Genomic DNA, 27,178 nt, shown 5'->3' with positions numbered 1-27,178 from the left:
ATGGAGCATCCACAGCCTCTCTGGGCAGCCTGTTCCAGCACCTCACCACTTCTCTCTGTGAAGAACTTCCCCTTGACATCCAATCTAAACCTTCCCTCCTTGAGCTTAAAACCATTCCCCCTTGTCCTATTGCTGTCTATCCCTGAAAAAAAGTTGATTTCCCTCCTTTTTATAATTCCCTTTTAAATATTGGCAGCCTGCAATGAGGTCTTCTCAGCCTTCTCTTCTTCAGGCTGAACCAGCCCAGCTCCCTCAGCCTGTCTTTGTAGAGGAGGTGCTAAATGCTTTAGCATGACTGAAAATTCAGGGCGAATGTAAAAACACACAAGTACAAAATGCTGATTTAAATTATTTCAAGGCACATTACCTCACTGCCTGCAAGGAAAACCCACAGAGCAAGTGTGGTTATGGAGATCTGTTCCCCCTGCTCCACTGCTGCCTTCATAGACAAGGGACAGATTTTTCGTACTCACTAGGACAGGTGCTCAACTACTCATCTTTAATTTGGCATTGGCTCCTACCACCCTGCAATTCTCCCACCCTACAGCTCCCTGAAGACCTTAGAGCTCCACACATGCATGGCACTTCTCCTCACACAGGCATCTCAGGGGAATGCAGCTGCACATTGCTGTAATCCAAGATGCATAAAGGATATAAATATATATATATGTATCATTATTTTCTCCTTAATAAACAGTCCCTCTGTAAACAAGTCACAACTTATCCCTGCTCTGAAACGCATCAGGATAACCATGCATCAGTCACGTCCTATATTTTCTGTGTTGCTTTTTTTCCTTTGCAGCATTTGCAGCCATCCACTGGGGAATATAGCAATCCCAAAACAGTTCTGCCTCCGTGCCACAGTCATCAACACTAGCTGTGTTGGAGCATTATAAACTGCTGGCTTATTAATATAGAAAGTAAAGATGAATTTGGAAGTTTGTGTAGCATTTTATCTGCCCTGTCTTTGACATACCATTCCAGTTTGGTTATAGAACTGTGGTATTGAAATAAACTATACAAGAATTATACACACTCTTCTCCCAGACACGAGAAAGAAGCAATGCAGAGCATACCTTGAAAGGTACTGTCTTGCTTCTCCAGAAGGTTCTGCAGCTCTCTGCCACAAGGAGAGCTGTTTAAGCAGGCAGGGAACCTCAGAAGGAGGAAGGACGGAGTATTTTTTACTCTTCTAACTGCCACACTGTACTGAAATCAAGACCTGAGTTCTGCAGCACAGTAAAAGTCTCTGACACTAAAACCAGTGTGCAAAACAATTGCTTCCCACGCAAACCTCAGTCCTTCTCTGGGAAAAACCACAGACACTTTCCTTATGGGATAAGTTTTGTGGGGTTTTTTTGTTTTTTTGTTTTTTTTTTGAAGTCTGTCAATTCAGCAGCAAAACTACTATGAAGAAAAAATAAATAAACAATAAAGAATATATTTCTGCAGAGCAGAACTCCAAGCAAACCAAGACAGATGCTATAAATTAGGTTTGCTTCCACTAGTCAGTAAAATCAGATGACAGGAGACTGACTTGTCTTATCACTTTGATATGCACCTGCTTCTAACTTAGTGCACGAAGCTAAACTTGGTTTAAGAATTATTTGTCCTCAAATTCCAAAGATATTTTCCAAAACAGAGGAACTAAAGAATAAATCTGCCACCAAGACATACCTGGCTGTATTCAGAAGGGATCACATACTGAGCACATCTAGCAGTCTTTGCTTAAAAAGAGAGTCTACCAGCGCCTTATCGCAGCACTCAGTTGCCACCTCCCCATTTCTATAGCTAAATGCACCCAATGTAGCAAAGCAGCTGCATCATTTACGGTTCATTAGGAGGCAGAAATGACACAGCAAGCGGACGGGAGTTTTTCTTCATTACTTCTAGACTTACTCGTTCCTTTAATCCACATACTTTGCTTTCTGATGGATAGAACTAGACCAATTCATCAAAATCAGAATGATTCCTCTTAGGAATGTTTTTCCCTATCATACTTCAAGATTTGTTTCCAGACTTCACGTAATACTGAATTTTGCTGGATCAGGTTGTTAGTACACTTTTGTTAATAGCAGACTTAAAATTCCTCACATGCCAATTAATATTGCTCAGTAGAGCATCCCATGCTTGTACTCAGGATGAGTATGGAAGCTTTCCGTTGGAGGAACTGAAAACCTCAAAAGATACCTTAAAAAGGCCAAAATTTACTGCAGAATTGACAAAAATATCTCCTGAGGTCTGCAATTTATTTTTTTTTTAATTGTGCTCACTGGTCCCGGTGCTTGAGTGAATTTGGACTAGATTCTATCCAACTTCTCTTTGCCTTGTTTGCTTAGGAGACACTCATGTTTCAACTGAGTTACATCTGCGCACAGATTTTTGTTGTGAGTTATAAACTTTCATTCAAATGCAGAAGAATCTCGAAAGCCAAAATCATTTCCATTTTCCAAACAGACCTTTACAATTGTGGAAAAAATGTCCCCCCTCCAGAAGACTACTGACAACAGCCTCCACTCCTAACTTGAACTACCTCCAAGTCCAGATCACTGAAGCTGAAACAAATGCACTGATTTTGACTCACAGTATCACACCAAGTCAGTGTAACAAATCAAGCACATGCTAAATAACTGAATTTTTACATATCTAACTTCGCCTTCCACAAGGATGAATCAGCTCAGCAGCAATGTCACGTCAGCAGCAAAATACAATAGAGTAAAACACAGAAGAATGTGTCTTGCAAATGCCATCAAAATACATAGAGCAAGTTGCCTGCATTTGTGTTTCACGAATGATCAGAGAATCCTGACATCTGAATATCAGGGAGGTGAGCTGGAGGTTGGATGCATTACACCACCCACACCATCCCCACCAGCAGGGCTCTTCTCTTGCCTACGAACAGATTCAGATTGTTTGGGCTACTGTGCTGCAGCAAAACTACTTCCAAGAATTCAAATGAGAAAAGGGTTGGCAATTTAATTCTGAATTAAAAAAAAAATAAAATAAAAATGCCATCTGTTAAATATAAACTGACAGGAGTGAATTCTTTCTGTCTCTGTGTTCTTCATTGACCCTTTCTTTGCTTTTCTGAATAATAAGCACGATGAATTTTGGGAAGGGTTCAGAGGAGATTACTGATAGTACAGTGAGGACTGTGTCCTACGCCAGAAGCCTAAATAAAAAGAAATGGAGCAAATGGAATGAATGACAACTGCAAATTTGCAATCACAGAAATGGTCAATAAATGCTGTTTGACAGCCTGGACAGTAAATCACCCAGAGTAAAAGTGCTCATGCCATGACAGGGGGCAAATGAAAGAGAAAACCATCAGTCTGTTGTCAGGGGCAAGTTTGAAGGCCCAAATTTGAAGTGCAATGGAAACCGGGTGAGGAAAGGGAAATAGAATAACAGCATGGAAAGGTGCCCCTCTATCTCATTTCAGATGGAAGCAAAGGGAGAAAACAACAAATAGAGTGTTTCTGATTTCCTGCATCAGTGCCTGACCTGGCTCAGTTCCCTTCCAAGGTGTGCTGGAAAGAAGCTGCACACATCAGGTACCAAATCCAATGAAACAGGCACAAGCTCCACGTTAATAAAACTGATTTTTAAACCACTGCTATTTTTATGGCTAGACAAGGTCAGAGACTCTGTCCCTTCATCTGTTTTCATCTACAGGCTTGGAGTCTATTTGACTCTCACTTGGAGTTATTCCTGATTTCACTCTGGGCTGCACAACAAAAGCATAAGCAGCTCCCTTAGATCCCCGTGCCCATGGTTACTCCCACCTAAATAGGATGGTCACAGTGCGTGTTTTTAGGGCTTTATCTGTCACTTGACAACACTTCCACTTACCCACTGCTCAGATAAACACTAAAATTAGATGCCGTGCAGAGGTCTGGCTTACCAAACTTATCACTCCTCTGTCACTGTGTCCTCTTGTCCACAGTCTTCCTAGAGCCGGACCAGAAGAGCCCACGCATACATCCAGCTGCACATGTACAATGTGCAGCCACACTCAGCAGCTAGTCACGGCCATGTGGCACATGAAAGAGAAGCTGGGTACAACCTTCAGAGGCAAAACCACCTGCCTGGACAGGGCAGCTCACATCCTGCAACGAGCAGAGAGCTGGGAACAGGCAGCCTCTTAGCACGGTGCTGCCCCGACACCTCAGCACTTCTGGCAGACGTTCGCCTGTAGCAGCACCAGGTGACTCATATCAAAAGGGAAATGACAGCAAGATCTTTGAAACCAAGGTCCTGCTTTCTACATTAGAATGAAAAATAAGTATTTTCCTCCAGACTATGGCTGTTGTGGGATTTTTTTCCTTTTATCTTAATAATCAAGCTGGGGCTTTTTTGCATATCTTCAGGATTGAGCACAACATATCTGGTTCCTCACCGGACCCGTTTATGACAAATTTCACTGCTGATATTTAATGCTGCTTCTAGCAGCCAAGTTTTGTCACTCAGTATGTGTTCAGGCTTCCCACCTGGCTGAGCTGCTGCAGTGCTCTCACAGGTGTCAGCCTATGAGACTTCCCTGAAAGGAGAAAGATTTCAAATTGCTGATACTTGAGAGGAAAGAGGACTTGTGCCCCTAAAAGAAGAGGCACCGAGCACCACACACCACATTTTTCAGAGACATGCTGCCTTTCTCAGGATTCTCACACAGAAAGCACATGAATATAGAAGACAATACAGGGGGTGAGTTATCCTAAGGGACCACCAGCATCTCTGAGCAGAATCCTGGTCTATAAAATTGCCTTCTCCTCTCATTGCTTACAACAGGCACACACACACACAAGGCATCATCCATCTACTTTCATGCCTCGTCTTCCCCTTTCACTGCATTCCCATTTGTGCAGTTACACATCAGGTATCCTGAGGAGCAGGGAGGAGAAGGTCCTTTGCAAAGCCAGTTCCTTGCATTAGTGCTCACTAAGGATTGTGACAAACCTTTACAAACAAACCATGGGGGGGGGGGAGGAAACACAAAATAAATTATCTTGAAAATGATGCGTTACCATTTTTTCTATGTGTTTTCCCATCGGGCTGCTTCCTAGTGTGGATTCTCATGTTGTTGTTTTAATAGTGTGAGTGATTTGATCAGCGGTTGTTGTTTGCTAGATCTCAAACTATTAACATATATTTTAGAGGTATCAAAACTGTAGATGAAAATGTTTGAAGTTGAAAAACACCGGCTATTGAAAAAAGTTAAAACCATCTATGAAATTTCCAATATTTACTTTTTCCTTCAAAATAGAGCAAAATAATGAAGATTTTCTTTGTAATTTCATTTAACTGAAGTCTATTTTTTACCCTGTAAAACCAGGAGCAAGTATAGCATTATTCTCAGTGTGCACAAGCTACTTTTAATTAGCTGCACTTCTGTGTTAAGTTTAGCTATGAGATTTTTGCATGCTTCTAAATATACAGTTGGGTTATTTAATTTATAGTTCATGCTGTCTGATGATCACAGAACAAGACTTTTTCTTTTTTTTTTAAAGAAAAAGCTTTATTTTAGTAAGATATGGCCAAGATGATTAAAGTTGAAAAGAATAACTTCCAGTAAGTGCATATAAAATGAACTCAGCAATTCTCTCTAACCTTCCCATTAGTTACATTGACTAAATATTATTGCCAAAGGCACTTTGCAGGGTAAGCTGGCTGTATGTCTGCACTGCCTATGCTGCAGCAAGGCACCTGTGTTCAAGAAGGCATATAAATTCAAAAACATTAGGCTTTTGAAGCACTCTCTGGGTTGTAATCGTGTAGTTCGGATGCATCTTCTGAATTCAAGACACCTAAAGAATCGCTAGTCAGTGTATAGCTGGAGAAGTGGCACAGCCCCAAACACTGTGCTTACAGCTCATGGCCGGTGTGATGCTGGAACCAGCAGGACCCTGAAAACTAGATGCAACAGGGCCACAGAGTAAAGAGCCATGATGGCATTGCAATGTGGACACTAAACAGCCATGGTCAGGTAACAGCTGCTGGGCTTGACAAGACTACAGTAACACCCAAGGTGAGAGTGCTCACAAGTATGAGCCATTTGGGGTCAGATAACAGCCCTAAATCACACAGAAATCACAGACTTGGTCAGTAACACTAGCATGAACAAAATGCTCATAGCAGACATCCCAAAAAACTGATCAAGGATTGCACAAGCTGACACCATCCTCCACGTCGCTCCGCACACTGAGGAGCTCATGGATATCCCCAGCCCAGCTGAGCATGGCTTTGTCAGAAAGCAACTGCTTCATTCTAGGCTGAGGACAAGGCAGACGGCTGCAGGTTCACACACCTTCATGCTCCAACTGATGGTAGCTGCAGGAACAGACTGGTGCCAAGCTAGGAAGGCAGTGGGGTAATATGAATTTGGCATAGACAGAGGACGATGACCACCCTCTCCTGCTGGACTGAGGAGTCTTGGACCTGATGCTGTTCCAGACTTTCTGCCAGCTCATTTAGCCCACAGCCCAGCCCTGCAAGCAAATCCTACCAGGGGCTGCTGGTGTCACTCAGCCAGAAACAACATGAGGTGACAGACCTCGGTTCAGTAGGAATGGCATAAATACAGACATGTAACTGGCACAGGAGCTGCTACTGGCATGTGAACCAGATGGCTCCTCACCACCATGAGGTCACGTCAGCTCTCCTACCTGCAGTTCTGACTTCCCCAAGTCCCCTGCAAAATAACTGAACCTCTGCTGCCTTTCCTGTCTTGCCAGTAACTTCACAGGAAAATACATCTGTCATTTGCCATTAGGATATAATTAGAGATGCTTATAAAGGGTAGTGGTGAGGTGGCCCTTGAGTCTGCGTGGTTCAGAGATGCCAGGCATGGCACAAACACTGTCAGAGGCCTGGGAGACTGCAAGCAAGTATTGCTGCAGCTATCAACCATGTGAAGTTGAATGCTTGGGTCCAGCCAGTGCTTCAGCCACGAGTGCACAGCCTGAAAACTGCCCTTAAAGGGCAGCATTTTATTTCACAGTTCAATAGAACCACAGACAATATAACTAAAAATAAATAAATAAATAAAAATAAGGCTGAGGTGGCTGTTCGTGTTATGCGTTGGAAATTTTGAGTCAGTTTAACTTTTGGTCCTTTGATTCTAACACCAAGTTACTTCCCTGAAAACCACCCAAGTATGAAGACACACAGAACACTAACAGAGGCTTTTGTCTCCATCCAAATCACATTCTATTAGTTAATGCTGTTCAGCTTGTGACATCTTAGCTGCCTGAGATGCAGCTCTACTGAAGTCATAGACACTGAAAGTGCACAGCTAAAGCTGGCAGAGAATCTGGCCTCGTATCCGTTGGTATTTTGGTTATTTTTTTGCCCACAAAAAAGACAAAAAAGCAAGAATTTTAGAAGCCAGATAATGAGAGTTCAACATTGTCTGGGAAAAGGTAAGTAGCAGAATTGAGATGACTTTACCTTTGACAAGACTGAAAAGTATAATCACATTTTGGACATCCAATAGACAAATTCAGCAACTGAAAGGTTAACAAAATAATGCATTTATTTGCTTTTCTATCACTTCATCTGATCTGAGTGACAAAGGAAATATATTAGAAAATTTTAGGCCAAGCTCTGTTCTGAAATCAACATTAATAGAGAGTACTGCTTAAAAACAGATATCATGCCAGTCTAGCATCTCTGTGAATATCAATATTTATCCAGTATTTGTAAGATCAAGAAAAAATTCAGGACATTCATTCCCCAGAAGCACCTCTGCAAACGCAACAAGCAGTAACCTCTGTTCCAGGTTTTGACTCAAATCAGATAAAAGTGTTGAGCTGATGCTGGAAGGAAACTAGTGATTACTAACACCACAAGTAATTTCTCTAAGACCAGCATCCAACTTATGATGAGCTGATGAGAAAGTTTCCAGCAGTTCTTCATGCAAGTTGCCTCTGCCATATGCATTTCCCCTCCCTATGTAGAGGAAATTAGTTCTGACAAAAGTAAATTATATTAGAGAATCTATATTATTTATCTTATTTAGATGAATTTTTTTTTCTCTCATCTGTATGAGCTGTGAACTCAGTGTCACTTTATTTAGATGACTGGGAGGTAAACCTTGCATTTTAATGAATTTCACTATGGAAGATTAAATTTAAAAAATACAGAGTTTACGTAGAAAAAAAAGTTAAGACATTATTCTAATTCATCTCAAACACAGATGGAGAAATTCTCCAGAGAAAAATCCCAGTTGTGAATCTGCACTGCAGACCTCTACTACATACTGACGTCAGAGGGAGTTCCATGCAGCAGATGTTTGCAGACTGTGCAACAAAAATCTGCAATGCAGATAACAGATCCGCAATGCAGATCAGACACGAGGATTTTACTCACAGAGTGATAATTTACCTTCACCCTCCCCAGTACAGAATCACAAGAAACCTGAAGCTGAAGGGACCTCTGGAGAACACCACTCCAACCACCCTCACTCAAAGCAGGGTCGACTACAGCAAGGTGCCCAATATTGCCTCCAGCTGTATTTTGAATACCTCCAATGATGAAGTCTCCACAACTTCTCTGGACAACCTGCATCAATGTTTGGTCATCCTCACAGAAATAAAGAAAAGCTGTTTATTTATGTTGTCTTGTATTTCATTTTTTGCCCTCTGCCTCTTGTCCTGTCACCGTCCACTACTGAGTAGAGGATGACTCCCTCTCGTGCATTCCCTCGTATCAGGAATTTATATCTGTAAGTTTCCCCCAAGCTTTCTTTCCTTCAGGATGAACGCTGAAGCTCTTCTAGCCTCCCTTTGTTTGTCAGCTGCTCCAGTCATTTAATCCTCTTCATGGCCCTTAACTGGACTCACTGCACACATGCCCATGTCTCCCTTGTAGCTGGGATCTGTCACACTAATGCTGAGAAGAGGGACTATCTGACCAGCTGGTCATTCTCTTTCTCCTTCAAGCCAGGAGACTGTTGGTCTTCTTCACTGCAATGATACATTGCTGGTTTGTGGTCTAAAGAGGACCACCAGCTTCTTCTCAGCCAGGTAGCTCCCAGCATGTACTAGTGCATGGGTTGTTCCTCACTGGGTGAAGGACTTTGCCCTTCCTTCATGGACTGCATGAGGTTCCATCCCTTTGAATTGCAGCACACCCACTACTCTACTGTTCCTTCAATCTGAGAATTTGCTGAGAGCAGAGCATGCTCCATCATTCGGGTCACAGAAGATAAACAGAGTAAATCAAAGTTGCCTGAGCTGTAACACGGCCATTCCAGGCGATCTTCGCGAAACATAATGAATCAATTTGCGCTATTATAAACTTCTCATGAGTTATTTTTGAACTGTTTTAAAAAGAATGAAACATGTAATGGGAAATCTGAGGTTAACCTCACTTGAAGTCAGAAAAAAATTGAAATGAGTTTAAAGAAGACCAACATGGTTGACATTCTGCTGCAGTACAAAAGTAAGCAGCCTGTATTCTGTTGACACCAGTGAGTAATTTCTGTAAGAAATGAGTGTAGCTTTGCTAGCATAAGAGCTGATATATCAGGATAGCAAAATTATTTAGACTACACAATGAATTTCAAGGAGAAAATAAGAAAAAGTGCAATTTATTTCTGAGAACTGATGAAATACGCAAATACGTGAATCTAGAGCAACACAAAAAACCCCCGTGTGTTTCAGGTCATGGCTTGCCAGAACCATCCTGCTCACAAAATGCCTTGCCAGTACAGAAGTCAACATTATAGCAGCAGGGTAAACAAGCAAATAGTTTAAGGCTGTAGTAATTCAAGGTCTGTAAGCTTCATGGAGTTTTTGTGAAAGCCAATGTACATCATTAGAGAGGGAATTTGCTGCATCTAGCCCAGGTTGCTTTGATTAACACTATTTAACAGCATTGCTAATGATTCAGAAAAATAAATAAAGACCAACTCTGCCAAGTTTATTATATTTATAACATTAATCAAAAACATGCAAATTTTAGTTTATGAGCACAGTTTCGAAATATCAAACCACATACTCAACTGCAGCAAGTCAGGAAAACTCCACTGAAGTCAATTGAGTTTTATGCCAGTTTACCCCAAACTTGGCTCACTGTATCTACACTTGACATTAATTCTTTTACTCAAGTACTGCTGATATAGCAGTAATTACATTATGCGCAACTTTAAAACAATTCAGAAAGTTAATAAGCCCTCCAAAGGAAGTAGAGTGCCAGAAGAATCCAATTTTCTCAACATCACATCTTCAGAATGAGTATTACTTTATTACGAATAGCACTGTTCAGAATTAGGGCAGACTTAATTATAAGTGCTACTGGAACCTAGCAGGATAACAAACCATCTCGATTCAGGAGCAAATACTATTGGTGACAAGTCTATGATAAAAAAAAAAAAAAAAAAAAAAAAAAAAAAAAAAAATAACAATCCTGATGTGCAGAGTAGTGGGAACAGAAATACATTCTTAATCATAGATGCTGCAACTGCAGACACTCTAAGTGATCTAAATGATGCTTGCATGCATCGTTTAAAAGGAAAAGAACTTTTGAGGGTTTTCCTTTTTCCAATAAATGCTCTTCAGTAGCTGTTACTTAAAAGAAACACATCTTCGTAGTTTGGTCCCTTCTCAGCTGAGCTGAGAGAAAATTTGCTCTGACAAGGAGCCGTATTAAACTAAGTGCTCACATAAAAAATGACAAATTTACAAGAGAAGGAATTTCTGGGCAGCAGCCTCAGGTCAATTTCCGCTCTCAAACAATGGCCTTTCAACCAAAAGAAGATAGAAGTTTTTGTTGTTGTTGTTGTTGTTGTTGTTTTTTTGCCATAGCAAGATCAGTACTGACAGCAAATTTAGAATACAGGCCTGGTTTCAAGACAACTTAAATCAATTCGTAAAGTTTAGATCAATTTATAAAGTTCAGATGAAAACCAAGGAACACATGATAGTTTTAGCAGTCTTGCTGTGAATACTTCAGTAGCTTCGGAGCCAAACATTATTGGAACTAAAAATAAATGTCCCAGTCTGCAAACTACAGACACTCTGATGGCTCTGACATCAGCGAGTGCTGAGCACTCAGATGGATAGTGTGATAATTTCCAAATGAGACCTTTCTATTACATAAAATAGTTTCTAGAAATTGCCAGCAGGCAGCTCAACTTGCAAATACCAGATAAAGAACAGCCATTAGAAAGTTATGTGGGAAAGGGGTGCTGCCAGTTCACAGCAGCTTCTCTTACCTAGATGTTACTAAGGTCTGCAAAATCACTGGCCAGCTGGACTGCAAATCCATGGCAACAGCATTTGGGGCAAAATATGGTGGTTACCAAAAATCATTTTGCATAGGGCAATAAGAAAACAGACAAAACTTTCACCGGAAATCAGTGAGTCAAAAAGTGCAAACAGAAAACTCCGAAAAGCCAAGAGCAAGCCATAGCCTGGCATCAATTGCATTACTCTGGGAATCAACAGCTCGACCTATTGGATAGGTGACACCTGCAATAGGTACAGTGATTTCCAGTGTGTCCAAGATAAATACTTAGAATAGATTCTCTGTTGAGTTTCATTGAAGTCTGAAGCTTGTATTTAAATACAAAAATCACTTCTAAAATACCTTTTTCTTATACAGAATGTAGTTCCATCTTCAGATTTGATTGTCATACTCCAGTAGCTGGAGCTAAGAATCACTTTTTTCTCCTTCCCTTCGAAGCTCTTCACTTTCAGAAGAAGTGTGGGACATTAATGGAGATTAAGGTCTTATCCAACAGCCTCAAGATTATCCTGAGTAATTTTGTAATCCTGTTGTTGCTATTCACTTCAAAATATTCCTGAGTTTTTTTACTTACAGGTTTCCTACTCTCAAAACAAAACAAAATCTGTCCCTTACTGGATTGAATTTGAATTCACCACATCCTTTGGGAAAACACCGCATTATAACATACCAATCAACTTCATTGCTGTCAGCCAGGCGTTTAAAAGCTGGGGAAATTGCTTCGGAATTTCTTTTGAGTGCCTTTTAATGTTTTTGTTTACACAAATTTTTAAAGTTTCAGCACCTGATTAGTGAAAGACTTCCATCTCTGCTCATCGCACTCTTACACAGCCAAGATTAAGAAAGCCACTATCCTGTTTTCTCACTGGGAATAAAAGACTGTGAAAATCTTAATTTAATAACAGAATGAACAACTTATGGCCTTCAGGACACATACAGGCTGCCAGAGCAATAAGTCTGTTCCAGAGCCTACATTCCCTCCTCCCAAGCACTGTTCAAGTACAGCTCACAGTCTGGAGGAACTGGCCAAGTGGCCCACAGCTCCTTTCCATGGCTACTTTTCCTGGAAGCCGAGCTCTCCATCCCCATTAGGTGAGGGTGCATCAGGTTCAGTTTGCATCAGAAAGCCCAGATCCCTGAACACGCACAGGAAGATCATGCTGGGTGTAACCCCAGTGTAAGAGGCAATGACGTACAGATACTGGAGTGACTGCAGTCTACCAGGGAGATCTAAAGTACCTGTGAGATGTCTACTGTTCTGTTACATACAGCTTAACTTGATCAGTAGATTAAATTGTTGTTAATGGGAAGGCTGAGAATCATACAGTATTTTCCTTAGAAAAAGGACAGCCAGTTTTCTGTCAGGAAGCTGGCTAAAGATAATAGGAATTGCAAGGCCTTCCAGACTGATATTAGTATGTAAAGACTATTAGTTATCTCTACTGTAAGTGATTAAATAGTGCATTAAGTACTTCCTTAGCAGGATAAAGACAATCCTTAACTTCATGCATTTTCCTATACACAACTGCACACTCAATTTATTCTCTAAACCTGCAAGGAATGCAGGGCCAGCAAGCACAGAAAGCTGACCAATTAATCTTATTTGTGCACACACACCCTGGAACAGCCTTGTGTCACACAGACATTTGAGACTCGGGTTGTACAGCTTTGATTTAAAAATGCCTGCCCTGTGTGCATAGTGGTGGCTAGCATCATTACTGCCAAGGACTAGGGATGATTTTTAAGCTTACAGAGCCAGAACTGGAAGCCTCATGCAGCTGCTAGGCAAATGCTCAGTTTATTAAAGGTCAAGATTCAGGTGATATACATCAGGCAGACATGTATGGTCAAGGAGATACTCTGTCCAGTCGTCTAAGCAGGACTTCTTTACCACCAGGACGGCGCTCATCCAAGGAATATCAGCTCAAAGTCTTGTTCCTACTTTGGAAGTGGGTTTGTGCCCTACCTTTAGGATGTACAGCTGTGCTTGGACGCCCACAGCACATCTGAATTTCTCAGCTTGGGTCATTTGATGTTCCTGATATTTACAGGAACAGAATTGCCGGGCTTTGCTTGTCATCAATAATACATCTATCCTATGAAGAACAAGAAGACTGTGATATATTAAAAAAAAAAAATTAAAAAAATAATACATAAAAGAGAGGTTCATTTCTATTTCAACTGCCTTAGAGAAAAAAAAAAACACCGCCTTCCTTCCAAATCCATGTGGATATGTGTGATGATAGATGATGAAACCTTTGAACAGTAACTGGTATAAATCTTTCTTTTCTGATCATCCCCTGTCTGACACATAAATCTCTATCTACCAAGAAATGAGTGCATAGCTCTCACAAAGTATAACACGCACCTAGAAAAGAGGCACACTTAAAAGAGAGAAGAGAGATTAATGATGTGGAGCCATTTCCTTAATGAACAGAACAATTTTCACTTCCCATTCATCCTAATGAGTATCAATAAGTAACAAGAATAAGCAACAGGTTTGAATAGAACACAGATTGATTTAAGTTTAATGCACGTAAAGAGCATTATAATAAGTCTGAATTGAAAAAGATGTTGAGAAAGATGGTTTTCAGAGATATAGCTTACATTTTAATGTTTAGCATGCCCTGGATCTGCTGTAGATGGGTATAAAAACCAACGAGAAAGCATAATTCATGTTTCCAGCCTTGCACAGTAGGTCTTGTTGGCTTTTATCAAGTTAAGACAAATAAGACTTCTCTCTCATTTTTGTGTTTAAAATATAATTTATTATATATATATATTATTATTTTTTTTAAGAACAAAATCTAATTAAAAATGCAGGCAATAAAGAAATGAATCCTAGACACAGATTTATTGGGCAGAAGAAGGAAGGAAGAGCTTTAGTCTATCACATATATGCACTTATATGCACATATATGCACATATATAGTTATGGCTCTCTTGACTTTCAGACCCCCCAGATACCAGCTTAGGTAGTTGTAGGCAAGCTTTGGTGCCTCCCAGTATCAAAAAGTGACCAGGTCCCTCTCCACCACATAACTGGAGACTAAACTCTCACTAAGACTCCAGCAAGGTGGCAGGAAGGAAGATCCCTGTCCCTGTTCTCACTGATGCTAGCTCAAGCCACCCCAAGTTCCTCCTGTTAGATAGAGCCAGCTGGACCAGCCTGCAATTGCAGACCAGCTTCAGCTGTCACAGAGACCTGGAACCAGGATGGGAGGCTGACTGAATGTTTTGGCTCTGAAGAGCATCTTCAGGTCCTTCCAAGAACATTCCAGTAACCTTCTACCACAGCATTTCTTCTGCCACCAGATCCAGCATAGCTGCTGCATCACTCACCACTCATAGGCACCACCAACAGTCACCAGCCCAGGTGCTGGACTCAAAATGGTGTTCTCTCCTGTACGTCAAAACCAAATGAGTCTAGGAAAAAATCATGACAACTTGGAGCCTTTAAAAATAAGATCATGGCTCTTGTAATTGTGTATTATATATTAGTGCGAAGAAAGACAGTGGATGTACCAAATCTGTCACATGAAGTGCAAGCCAAGCTAATAACTTCTATGTGTAAATATAATTTTTTCATTGTCAAAAGGGGATAATCCTTCATTCTCAACGTTTCCACCACATTTTCCATGTAAAATTCCAGTCAGCATCTCCTCTGCCTTTACTAAACAAAAAGAGTAAATGTCAGTGAGAATGGATTTCAAAATCAGTAAGTACTGCAGCAATATAATTTGTCAAGATACAGAATTACTTTGATTATTTGCTCAATACAATACTGAAAACAACAAAGTCCTGCAAATTCCTGCAATTTGCTTTTCAGGAAGGTATTTGACCTTGTTAACACCAATTGTAAGTTTGTTACTGTCTTTGAGATAGTGAATAAAAATTGTAGAAGACAATTAGAATACTTTTTAACTAAGCAGAGAACATCCACTATACTGATTTGGTGTGCAGAGAGGGGGCTGTTTAATTTCTTTTTGCTTTACATCATAAAGATGGTTTACTATTGCACGAAAAGTAAGACTGAAAAGACTGAAACAATCAAAACAATCACATTCTTCCTTTTATGTTTATATCCATTTCAGTCTCATATCTTGATGTGGCACAAAATCAAATATAGCTCTCCTCCTAATTGTCCAAGCTACAGAACAATAAGTACTACACAGTAGAATACAAGATCTAATACCAAAGGTGCTAACTGGGATTTCATGCTGCTTATATGTATTCACATAAAAAGAGATGCAATCACAAGGAAGCGTGACTCATTTGACACCAGAGAGACATTTTGTTTTTAACAATGCATGAAAGGGATAGTATTGCCATATACTGCTCGAACAGCAGTGAGTCAAAAGCAGTAAGGGAACTGCTGCATTTTATGGTTTGTAGCAGTCACGTTAGAAAAACTCATCTGGTCCTTCTCACCATGAAATCAGTTCTTATAAACCCAATATTGCCCGCCACAGATCCTGAAGTTCAGCCACCAGGGTTGTAATTATTACATGCAAATCCCAAATGCAATGAAATAGCTAGATCTTCCACCAGCATCTAGTAAACAAGAAATAAGGGAAGTCTGTAACTGGCAGGTAACGACTGGCACCCAGACGTGCCAGTCACACTGTGTCAAGGCTGCACTTGAAGATCAATACACACAGAAGACCCCAATGAATCAAACATGGAAAAAAAAAAAAATGGGACTGCTTCCTAAGTTCCAATTCACATTACAGTATCAACAAGATTCTAAGCTGAATGAAAACATAATTGTGTTATTATTTTTTTGTGTGTCTTTCAGACAATAATTGCAAGGTGCTTTTGCCTTCAACTCCTGTCTATGGCTCAAACACACACAATGCTTCTACTCTTTATAAAATTAGACAGTTATGATTTCCCTTTATAAAAGTCCAAACAATGCCACATTGTATAGTAACTTCTATACTGATGAAATATAAAGGTTTGTAATGATTATGAAGTTATTTACATCACATTAGCAAAACTACCTTGCTAAATTAAATTTTCCAATTCATCAGTACTTATTATACTACTTACAACCTCACTTCTAAGAGTCAACCCTACTCACAGAATCAGATCACGCCATTTGAAATGCCATGACATTATTTTGTCACGCAAAATGGTTGAAATTATCTTTATGATGGCAAAGTAAGGATTGCTGCTACACAGAATTTGTTGCGAGAAGAGAAAGCTAAAAAGAGCTCTTGAAACAGATTCGAAATCTCAAAAGCACAGAGTGTTTAAAAGCCATTAAATGTCACAGGTCATAATAAAAGGGGGAATCAGGGTTCTGGAACTCTTGTCCTGAATCATTTCAACAGAAATATTGAAGAACCGTAACATGATTTAAGATTATGGGATTTATTTTTATAGGCTGACATAAATTGACTTGCTGTTAATTTATTTTTTTTTTCAACATCAAACAGTATAAACAAGATAACTGAAATTACTGCCTCATATAATGACTTTAATAAGAATCTTCAAAATCATGGTTATACAAAGAGAAATAAGTTTGAGAGACTGAGTTACAAAACAAATAAAAAAAAAATCACTTTAACAGAAATTTATCCAAAACAAAACAAAAAAAATCACTTCATGCTTGCGCACACGTGTGTTGGTTATAAAAGAAAACTCGAACATAGTTTTCAGAAAAAGTTGCTAAAAAGCACTTGGAAAAGATCTGTTTTGCCACACTTTATTTCTGGGCACACCACTGCTCACGTTTTGGTCAAAGACCCACTACAAGCACACAGCTTCTCCATTTTACCTTATTTTCAGAAAACGTGCCAATAAGCATCTTTATTGACAACTTTACATCCACTTGATTAAATGAGAGAAAAATCCAGAAATTGATCTCTCTCATACTTTACAACAGCAGCAATTGCTCGTTTACAAGTCCCTGGCCAGAAGCCTTCTCCTGGACAAAACAAATCAATGCTCGACAGTTCTCAAGACATTACATTAACAAAGAGAAAGGTGTAGCGCTCCCTTGCATCAGTAAAGCACCATCTGACCTGAAGTGCAAGCTTTCATCACTAAAACACTTTCAAATTAAACAGTAGCAACCTTCAAAAGACATCTCCTATATGTGTCTTGTCCATAAACTTTTAAGGAGGCTAATGAACTCTGAGTAAAAAGACACATCCAGTCAGTATTATTTATGGACCTCTCTTTTCCTCTCCTGTTTCACACAAAGCTATGCAGCGCTGCAGAATCTTCCAGAATTGATTTCTCCTGCAGACACTGCAAACAAGCTTAAAAACATCCTGTCAAGCATAAACAGTGTAAAATCATATCCTTCAGACCTGAAAGATGCTTTCACCAATGCCTCGGGACTGTCCACAGGTGGCAGCTCATCTGCAAGGATCTCTTCAGGAGGTCTGGGGTCACTGATGATGGTGGGCTTTGGTCTTTCCTTGAGGTTGCCAGTCAGCCCACCGATAATGGTGTTCCACAAGCAGTTCTGTGATTTAGACCCTGCAGAAAGAGAGTGGAAGAGAAGATGAACTCGTGTTCTCTGGTAACCCAGCAGTCTAGAAAATGAAGGTTTTTTGCATCATCACCCTTTGTTGTTAGGCCTGAAAACCTGAAATAAAGCTCAAGGTGAATTATGTTCCAACATTCCCGTCACTTTAAAATCCAAAACTGTAATGACTCTGTACCAATTTTGGCTAGGATAGAGTTGGCTTTCTTCATAGCAGCCCATATGGTACCGGGCCTCGGATTCGTGACCAAACAGTGCTGATCCCACACCAAGTTTTAGCTTTTGCTGAGCAGTGCTTACACAGTGTCAAGGTCTTCTCTGCTCCTCACACTGCCTCACCAGCAAGAGAGTGCTGAGGAGCTGAGAAAGAGCACAGCCTGGACATCTGACCCAAGCTGACCAAAAGGATATCCTATGCAGCATGACACTGTGCTCAGCAATAAAAGCTGGGGAGAAAGGAGAAAAGGGGGACATTTGGAGTTACCAAATGTATGTGTCTTCTCCAGTAACCACTTCTCCTCTGCTCTTTTGGAAATGGAAGAACACCTGCTTAGTCACAGGAAGCTGCAAGTGAATTCTGCATTTTACATTGCTTGTGTGTGCAGCTTTTCCTTTACCTGTTCAACTCTTTAGCTCAAGCCACAGATATTCTCACCTTTATCCCTCCAGCTCTGGCAGAGAGTGAGCTGTGCCACAGAGGGATTTGCTGCCAGGGTCAGAACGCAATGGCCTCCCAAAGAAAGATTTGGTGATAGAACAAGTTTCATGTGTCAATGAAAAGCTCCCTCTTCACATTCTACTTGAGCTATAACTTTACACGTATTGACATGGCAGTATCTTAAATGAAAGAACTAACAGAAAACCAAACTGAACAATCAATACAATATTAACTGTTAACTTTCACTGGCTCAAGGTAATGAAGTTTAATAATTAGGACTAGTATTAGAAAAGGTATTTACTTTCTATTGAAAGTTCAGCTTTTTTCAACAGACATTCAAATGCCAAAATAGATCTGTGGATAAACTTTTTACATTTACTTAGAAGTGTCTTTGGGTGCCTTGTGCTTGTCACTCACAGATCCCACCCTTGTCTGTAGCTGTAGTTTCATTGACAAAGTACAGTTATTATCCTCTCTTCTCTGCCTTTGGAGAAGAGAATATGAGACTTTCATGAAGTTCAAGAAAGCAAGCTTCATATTTTCAAAGTTTTCCAAATAGCTTCTGAATAAATTAGGCACTTGTAAAAACCCCCACTGATACTGCCATACTGAACACCTGTACATATTCTAAGTTTAAAGCATTACAGAATACATTCAGATGGGCTAGCAGTTTCCAAAAAGAGCAGTTAAGTGCTGAAATACCAACTATTTCAGTTAAGAGACTTTGCACAAGCATTAAGCTTACTGGATTCCAGGGCAGCAGTAAGACATACCACCTCTTCTGCTGGTCATTCTGCATGGGCATTTTATTACTGTGCAAAACAAACAAATAAAAAAAAAAATCTAACAAATGGGATATTTCTGAAGTCAGCAGCTGATTTTTTTTAATAGAAGACTGTAAAGGCAATACTATCTGGAACTCAGACTTAGCTCAGTCCAGCAGAGATAGTTAGGCAGCAAATAATGGATCTAACATATATGAACTAAGCATACTACACATAAAGTACATAAAAGAGCAATTCTTCTAATCAGAACAGAGTTTTCTATGTCATATCTCATGAGAATCTATTACAAGAAAACATTCTTTAGAAGCAATAATATCAGCTGCAACAAACAGGTATTAGCAGGAGTAGTCTGCTGGTTGTCTTACGTCTGCTTTTCACACAGCTAAAATGGCACAGATATAGAAGAAAAAGGAGAGGAGAGAAAGAAGAAAAACAAGAATTCATGTTTACCTCCTTCTTTCCAAAATAATTTTCAGAGTATTTTCCAGATAACAAAGAAAGCTTGAAAAAAAAAACAAAGAAAGCTTGCTTCTCTGCCCTTAGCTGTCAGCAGCTATTTAATACACAAGGACCGTAACTATCCAAATTTACAGGTTGCTTTGGTGTCCTGTGCCAAGGACTAACAATAGCTAGAAAATTAATAGTCACACCAGGTAGTCCAAAGCCAAATAATCTGTATGCAGCAGCTGCAGAATTGAACGCAGCATCAGCACATCTTTGTCATTCAAGGATTGTAATGCTATGCTACAGTACTACTGTACTGCTCAGGGTACCACTCAAATTTCCTAAAAAATCTGTTTTATTTGAATTGGTAAGCATTTGTGGTCCCGTTTCATAGGCAGAAATATAAGGAATACAAGACGTTTAAATTATGCAGCCAAACAAGTCATCTGTGATAGAGCCAAACATACTGTGACTCCCTGTATGTTGAGATGACCATCTCTCTTGCACAAGAGTAGCATACGTTGGTCATAAATATGGTCCACACAATAAAACAAGCTGTCATCCAGCCACAAACACTGCGCACTACTTACAGAAAAATAAAACCGTTGCATACTACTGAAATCATATTTTGTGGAAATGAAGCTCTCAAGCCTCATTTATAATTTTGAGACTTTCTCCGGCAACTATTCCAAGGGATCTGCTGAGCTTCCCAAACCCAGACCTTCTCTTTATTTCCACAGCTCTGTTTTTTATTCTATGAGCACTCCAGCTTGACAGGTACAGAACACATTATCCATTTTCTGCACTTACTGGATGCAAATAGCTCCCAACTCGTACTACCACCAAAAGCTCACAGCTACACGTTAGCAAACTCTTACTGAAAACTATATAGTCACTCACCTCAAACTTACTGCAATATATATTGTTTTCCCCTACATCCTTGATACAGAGCCCAGCCCTTTTCCTCCAGCACAGAGGTTCCTTCATATACTTCTTTTTTATGATTCGATCAAGATAAACAGCTCTTCTGAAGATGAACATCAACAGATCTGCCAACTAACATGAATTAACCAGTCTTGTTACAGCAATGAAAAGCCATGTTCACCTACCCTAATCCACATTTAGCCTGCCTATAGTTATAGTGTTTTGCTTAATAGGCCTGACTGACCAACCATCACCCAGAAGCCTCCAGCTGCCCAAAACACTGAATGCCTGATGGACCTAAATCCCCACAGCTGCAACTGTTAGAGTACTGATGGCACAACATGACCACCAGCAAGATAATGAAACTGAATGAGCAGACTCTGATGTTTGAGAGAACAGGATATTGACTGGCCCTAGCATCTAAATGAGTAACAACTCAGATTTAACTTCTAATCCTTGTGATAAGCCTAAGCATTTGAAAAGTTCTTTTCCCTCATTTTATTATACTCTTGGTGAGCTAGGGGCAAAAGCAAGATAGATTTAGGTGTTATAATTTAGAACACAGAACTCTGCTTAAAGAATCTGTGGTATATTTGACCTAGTAGATGTTCAAATACTTTCATATACTCTGAAAATATTGTTACAATGCAAGTCTGCCTATCCGGATAGCTACACGTGCATCATTCCCACTGCCCCACTTAACAGCAGCAGCCTTTGTCTCTTCTTTGTCCTGAACTAAGCTGGAAACAGCCACACACCCCAGAGAGCTGGAGGGAAACAGTCATAATGGGCAAAGCTCATCTGAATTTCTGTAGGATATCTGCCATTTGCTTCATTGTACAGAAAGGTAGATAAAGGAGATAGGGAAGGCTAGCCTAACGGCAGGTGTGCCAAAATCTGAGTTTTGCTATTGACCACAATTTGGCAGCAAAGGAAGTACTGTTCTCTGTTGTGAAGATGAAGTTACTTCAAACTAATCATTCAAGTGAATGTGAAAGGCCCCATCCTAAAAAAACACCTGGTCTCTGGTTTGTGATTCGTATGCCAATGATAACAAGCTATTTCTTCAGTTACTACTTCACTCCTTGTCCGCAAATGATGCCAATTTTTATGCCATTCAGCCAGGATGTTTTTGAATGTTTGATCTGCACTCTACTGACTGTTCAATGAAAACACAGCATAGCAGAATAGATAAAAGTGTTCTCAGCAAAATTTTAGGTACTATTAATTTAACTCAGCACATACCTACGATATTAATGTTCCTGCTTCAGCAAGGGGACTGGACTAGATGATCTGTCGAGATCCTTTCCAATCCCTGAGATTCTGTGTTTCTGTGACTTCCCTTCCTTTTCATAATAGTTCCCATTCTTATTTTCCTTCCTATTCCAACACTTATCATCCTATAGTGTCATGACCATGCAGTTCTTTTTCACTGTATCCTATGTCACTATGCTTTTTTTGTTTAGCTGTTAGGTTTTTTTTCTTTTTTTTTTTTAAACCTGCTTATGGCATGACTTGCCTCAAATCCGTTCCAAGTTGTATATTTGTTTTCCAATAAAAAATTACCATTTACCCATCCTGTTTCAGTGTATCCTTGAATTATTTACAAGATTTGTTCAGTACAGTTGCTGCTCTGTGTTTCAGTATGCAGCAGTTTGATTTGCTCATAGCTTGGCTGCCTTAAGAGCTCAGAAGGTGAGAACTTAGACCTAAACTCTGCTTCTCTATTAATACTGCTGACTTGAAGATGCTTTCCTCCTGGTAGTTTAAAATGTATTTTACAGTCTTCTCTGGAATCTGGTGCTTCAATATACTTACTGTACTGTAGTGACTGTCTATGCCCAATATTTGTAGATACTGTGAACTGGATATTGACTTAGTTCAATAGTTAACCTAAAATTAAAGTGCCTTCTTCAGTCAACTAAACCTGCTTGCTTTTGTTTGTTTTTCTTTTTTTAATTATTTTTGGAGTTTATTTCCTACCAGCTGCTACTTCAGGGTAACTCGGTCTCACATCTAAACTCTTTTAGAACTGCCACGTTTGAGTCTGTTGCTTTTCAGGATGCAGTCAACACAAGGTATGTAAGGAAAACTTTCTCTTACTGACCTGCTAATAAGCATGTCCCCTATGAGGACAGGTTGAGAAATCTGGGGCTCTTCAGCCTGGAGAAGAGATGGCTCCAAGGGGACTTTGGAACAGCCTTCCAGTATCTGAAGGGGGCCTACAAGAAAGCTGGGAAGGGACTTTTTATATGGGCATGTAACAACAGGACAAGGGGAAATGGTTTTAAACTGGAAGAGGGTAGATTTAGACTAGATACCAGGAAGAAACTCTTTACTGTGAGGGTGGTGAAACACTGCAACAGGTTGTCCAGAGAGACTGAGGATGTCCTCTGGGAGCATTCAAGCCTAGGCTGGATGGGGCTTTGAGCAACCTGGTCTAGTGAGAGGTGTCCCTGCTATAGGCAGGTTGGAACTGGATGATCTCAAAGGTCCCTTCCAAGCCAAGCCATTCTATGATATGATTCTATGATCATGCTTGTACCCCTTTTTATTAACAATGAAAATACTAAAAAGTTCTAACATGGAAAACTAACCTGGTTTTGACCAAAGACAAATCCAAGACTTCAAAAGTGTGGCAGAGGCTATTTGTGTTTTTTGCCTCTGTATGCTGAATGAAAAGTGACTGATTTTATATATGCAATATGATTGTCTTAGTTGGGGATTCTGGCTGACTTTAAAGGAACCACTGGCCCCTGCATCTGATTACCTTCATGGTTCCAGCAGAACAGTTACATAATGTTTTTTAATCATATTTGATGTATTTGTACTTACAGAGAACATGCAGAATTAGGACACGTGGTCAGCTTGATTGCAGAAATACTTAAATCAAATGTTCATGGTCACTGATCTCCAAAGGCATAGCTTCTGAAGGACTGCAAGTATCTCTGTTTTTTCCAAAGGAGGCTTTGTCAAAAGTGTTTAAATTGCCTGCATCAAAATGCCCTAAGTTGTTGTTTGTGCACTGACAATTGGATTCACACAGTTCATGGAAGTCAAATATGGCAGTTAGGATTTTTACCTCCTACAAAACGTGTGACTGAAAAACCACTTACCCAGCACTCATCCTGTGGTCTAGCATCCTGGACATAAGATATTGGCTTTTAACTGGTGTAGGGTAAGGAAAATTTGACAGGGCACCAGAATAACCATCTGAGATTCTGAATTTTAGTACTACTGGAGATATCACTTCTGAAGAGGTAAGAAATGCAAACAGGAGCTGATAGGAAGTTGTATTTCCCAATTCACTGTCTTTCAGCAGCCTGCATTTTCAACCACAGTCTTCTATTACAACTCAGCATTTGGAATTGTCTAGCTTAGAGTAAAAAGAAAGGGTTCTCAGACTTCCAAGAGACTGCCTTGGCCAAGATGATTGCCATTCATACAATCAATGGGTGGAGACAATGGATGGGTTGAGAAGACAACCTTAACACTGCTGCTCACAATACAGCATTTCGTCACTGGAATCACAACTGTTCTCAGTTTAATCTAAGTGTTCATGTTACTGATATCTAGATGAAATGCTTGATTTCTAGGTCAAATATTGAAGTCTTGTAGTTAAACTATAAATTGGTGGTTGTAGGCTTTTTTTTTTGTTCTCTTCTGCAGAACGGGAGTAGTATGTGTTTGGAGTTATAGGTGGTAAATAAGTGAAAACTAATGGCAATCAGCACAATTTTAAAGAGAGGAAGTACCATCTGAACAGGAAAACACTTGTATGTGTTGTACAGAGAGGCTGTGAAGTTTCTGCATGTTCAAAATTCAACTGAGAAAATGCTGGGCAAGTGACTCTAGCTGACCTTGAGTAGGATTTTGGACTAAGCAATCTCAAGAGGTCCACTATAATCTGAATGATTCTCAAGTCACAGTGTCTTCTCCTAGCTTTGTAGGACTGCTGTGGTGTGCTGCCTTTGATGAGAGCCACCACCTGATGGAAGATAAGCAATTGCTGTTATAGCCTGATAAATAGTGATAGAAGTCGTCGAGGACTATAGCTACTAAATAAGGTGATAGAAGCACTGTGTGCCTCAAGACTGTGAGAAGGCTGTGAGCTGTCCTGAAAATATTTCCCTTATCACCTGCAGTTGCGGATTTTCAGTGGGGGAATATTTAACTAGATAATAATAGGAGCAGGTGAGCTTACCATACTAAAATACAGCCAATAAATTGAGGACAGCTACAGGATAGAGTTTCCCAGAGACGTTGCGGATGCCCCAACCCTGAAGGTGTTCAAGGCCATGCTGGATGCGGCCCTGGGCAGTCTGATCTCATGGGTGGCAACTTGCCCATTGCAGGGGGGTTGGATCTCAATCATCTTTTAGGTTCCTTTCAACCCAGGCCACTCTGTGATTCTATGATGATTCTTTCATAAGCTAGTTGGATTCTCAGCTTGACTCCAAGATCACTGAATTAAAATCCTAACAGTGAAATTCTACTGTACACTCTGAATGATTCTCCTCCTTCCCTACACCGTCGTTGTGGGCTTTTTTTAATGTATGTGTTTCCCCCTGCGCTTCATTTTCAACACTCCAAGCACGCTGTGGCCTTGATCTCACCTCCTCTCTTAATCCCATGCAGCATTAGGTTGTAAAACAAGGCCCTACAATGGAGGTTTCTCTATTTTCATTCACCTGACAGCATCCACTAGTCAGTTCTCTTCCATGTAATGCAAGTTAGCCCTGCCTCCACAAATAAGTCTTGGCAGCCTTCTGGAGAGCCAAGATTAGAGCAGTAACAGAACTTGTTTGCTCCTGGGTCTCAGACTTAAACTCTACAGACAAACACCAAAAACCAATAATCTTATGAGCAGCTAATCCAAACTAAAATGCCAGCTCAGTTTACAATGATGTGGCATTACAGTTGACCTACTAGGCAGGCAATATTCAGCATCTAGTCCTCGTAACCTGAACATCTCGGAACAAATGGTATTTGGGTTGAATCTCCCAACCTTGTAACTAGAATTCAGGAACCATAACGGACAAAAGCAAAGTGATAAAGAACTCAAAACATCTGCATTTCCATCTGCATTGCTATCCTTTGAGAATTCCTTCATCATAAGTATTTTCAGCATTCAAGCAGCCAATACTCAATAACAGAGCCCTCTTTTAACCTTCATGGCCTGAAGCACGAAGGAAAATAAACCCTAAATCAGGTATACGGAATGCGAGTACAATTTTCTTAGTCCTGCTCAATCTGTTCCATCACGTCATAAGTCACTACATGTGGCAGATTTACAGCCGCAGTAGTTTCGGCTCTATCCTCCCCACCAATGCTTGTGTGAGGTACCGTGTGTTCCTACCGTATGTTCCGAGCGCCATCCCGTGCCTATGCGAAATACTGCACCTGCTCGTAAATCCCATGTTTCGACCTGTACTACCTGGCAATAACGGCAAGTGGCCTCTTTTAATGATGAGAATGGGATTTTCTCGGCTAAGTGATCACTAAGCATCATGAAATTTCATGCGTTATAAATAGGATTTCCTATCTTCCTCCTCTTTCCTATGTATTTCATCATATGTTTTTAATGATCCATATGGTCAAATGCACGTTCAGTTGGTGCTACGGTAGCAGATGTGTCCTTTTGTTCAAACCTGGAGCACTTATTTCAAAACCCAAGTCATATATTTAGTTCCCAACCCTGCCACGTGATGTAAATGGTGATGAAGTATCAGTATGACTCGAATTTGCATTACATATAGTATGCAATTTCTAAGGCTTAACCTAAATCTCTGTAGCCACTGCTGTCAACTTCAGCTGCCTTTCTGACACAGATTTACAACCTCTTATGCTTGAAATGACTGTATAGCCACAAAGCCTTCCATTCTATTAAATTCACATCAATGCTGTTTAGTAAGACTGGATTTCCGTAAAACACATTTCCTGCTAGGTACTATCGTGCTTCAGTTCAGTACTGTAAATGAACTGTAATGATAGGGTTGCTATGAGATTAAAAGACATATTGAATGCGTAAATAGACAAGTCATCCAGTTAAAATTAAAAAGTCTACTTACGGGCAAATCGTGAAAGTGGCCGTGCATTTTTGTCACCCGTCTCATTTGCAACTGAAAGGAGAAAAGACAGAGAAACAAAAAGCATTAAATTTAAGTGCTACACTACCTGAAATTACTAATATTACCGAGTTTCCTGCATATAAATGACAGACAGCTATTCACAGCAACCGCAGTTGGGTATATATACATAGGTATGACACAGATGGGTTTTTGTGTGTGTTTGTTGTTGTTATTGTTGTGTTTGGGTTTTTTTGCCACCAAATGCATGTTTGTCAGTTTGTCTGGTTTGGTTCTCCTTTCAGAGCCAGCATGGCACTCTGTTGGCACCTGTGAACATTGCCCTGTCCCACATAATAGCTTATCATAATCATAATTTCCACGTGTTCAAACACTAGCCATTAGTAGTATGTAGCAATATATGATTAAAGTCATCCTTGCAAATTCTATTTTATATCATAGATATATCATGAAATATATTTATTATATATCATTCATATATATGTTATATCAAAGCATCATTTTTGCCCTTTACATTCAGGAGAACAGCAAA

At 40.0% G+C, this 27,178-nt stretch overlaps 1 protein-coding gene across 1 annotated transcript in view; it reads right to left on the bottom strand.

The window, feature by feature from the left end:
• PDE1C (phosphodiesterase 1C) overlaps nt 1–27,178 on the bottom strand; it is a 311,651-nt gene that overhangs the window by 216,700 nt on the left and 67,773 nt on the right. The window contains exons 3-4 of the mRNA XM_010713053.3: nt 26,629–26,679; nt 17,568–17,739 (exon numbers count right to left, since the gene is read on the bottom strand). Of these exons, the coding sequence (XP_010711355.1) occupies nt 17,568–17,739; nt 26,629–26,679 (223 nt within the window). The remainder of the gene's footprint in view (nt 1–17,567; nt 17,740–26,628; nt 26,680–27,178) is intronic.

Source organism: Meleagris gallopavo, chromosome 6, assembly GCF_000146605.3.
Source record: "Meleagris gallopavo isolate NT-WF06-2002-E0010 breed Aviagen turkey brand Nicholas breeding stock chromosome 6, Turkey_5.1, whole genome shotgun sequence".
NCBI classification, from domain to species: Eukaryota; Metazoa; Chordata; class Aves; order Galliformes; family Phasianidae; genus Meleagris; species Meleagris gallopavo.
This window is presented reverse-complemented; position numbering and strand designations above follow the sequence as displayed.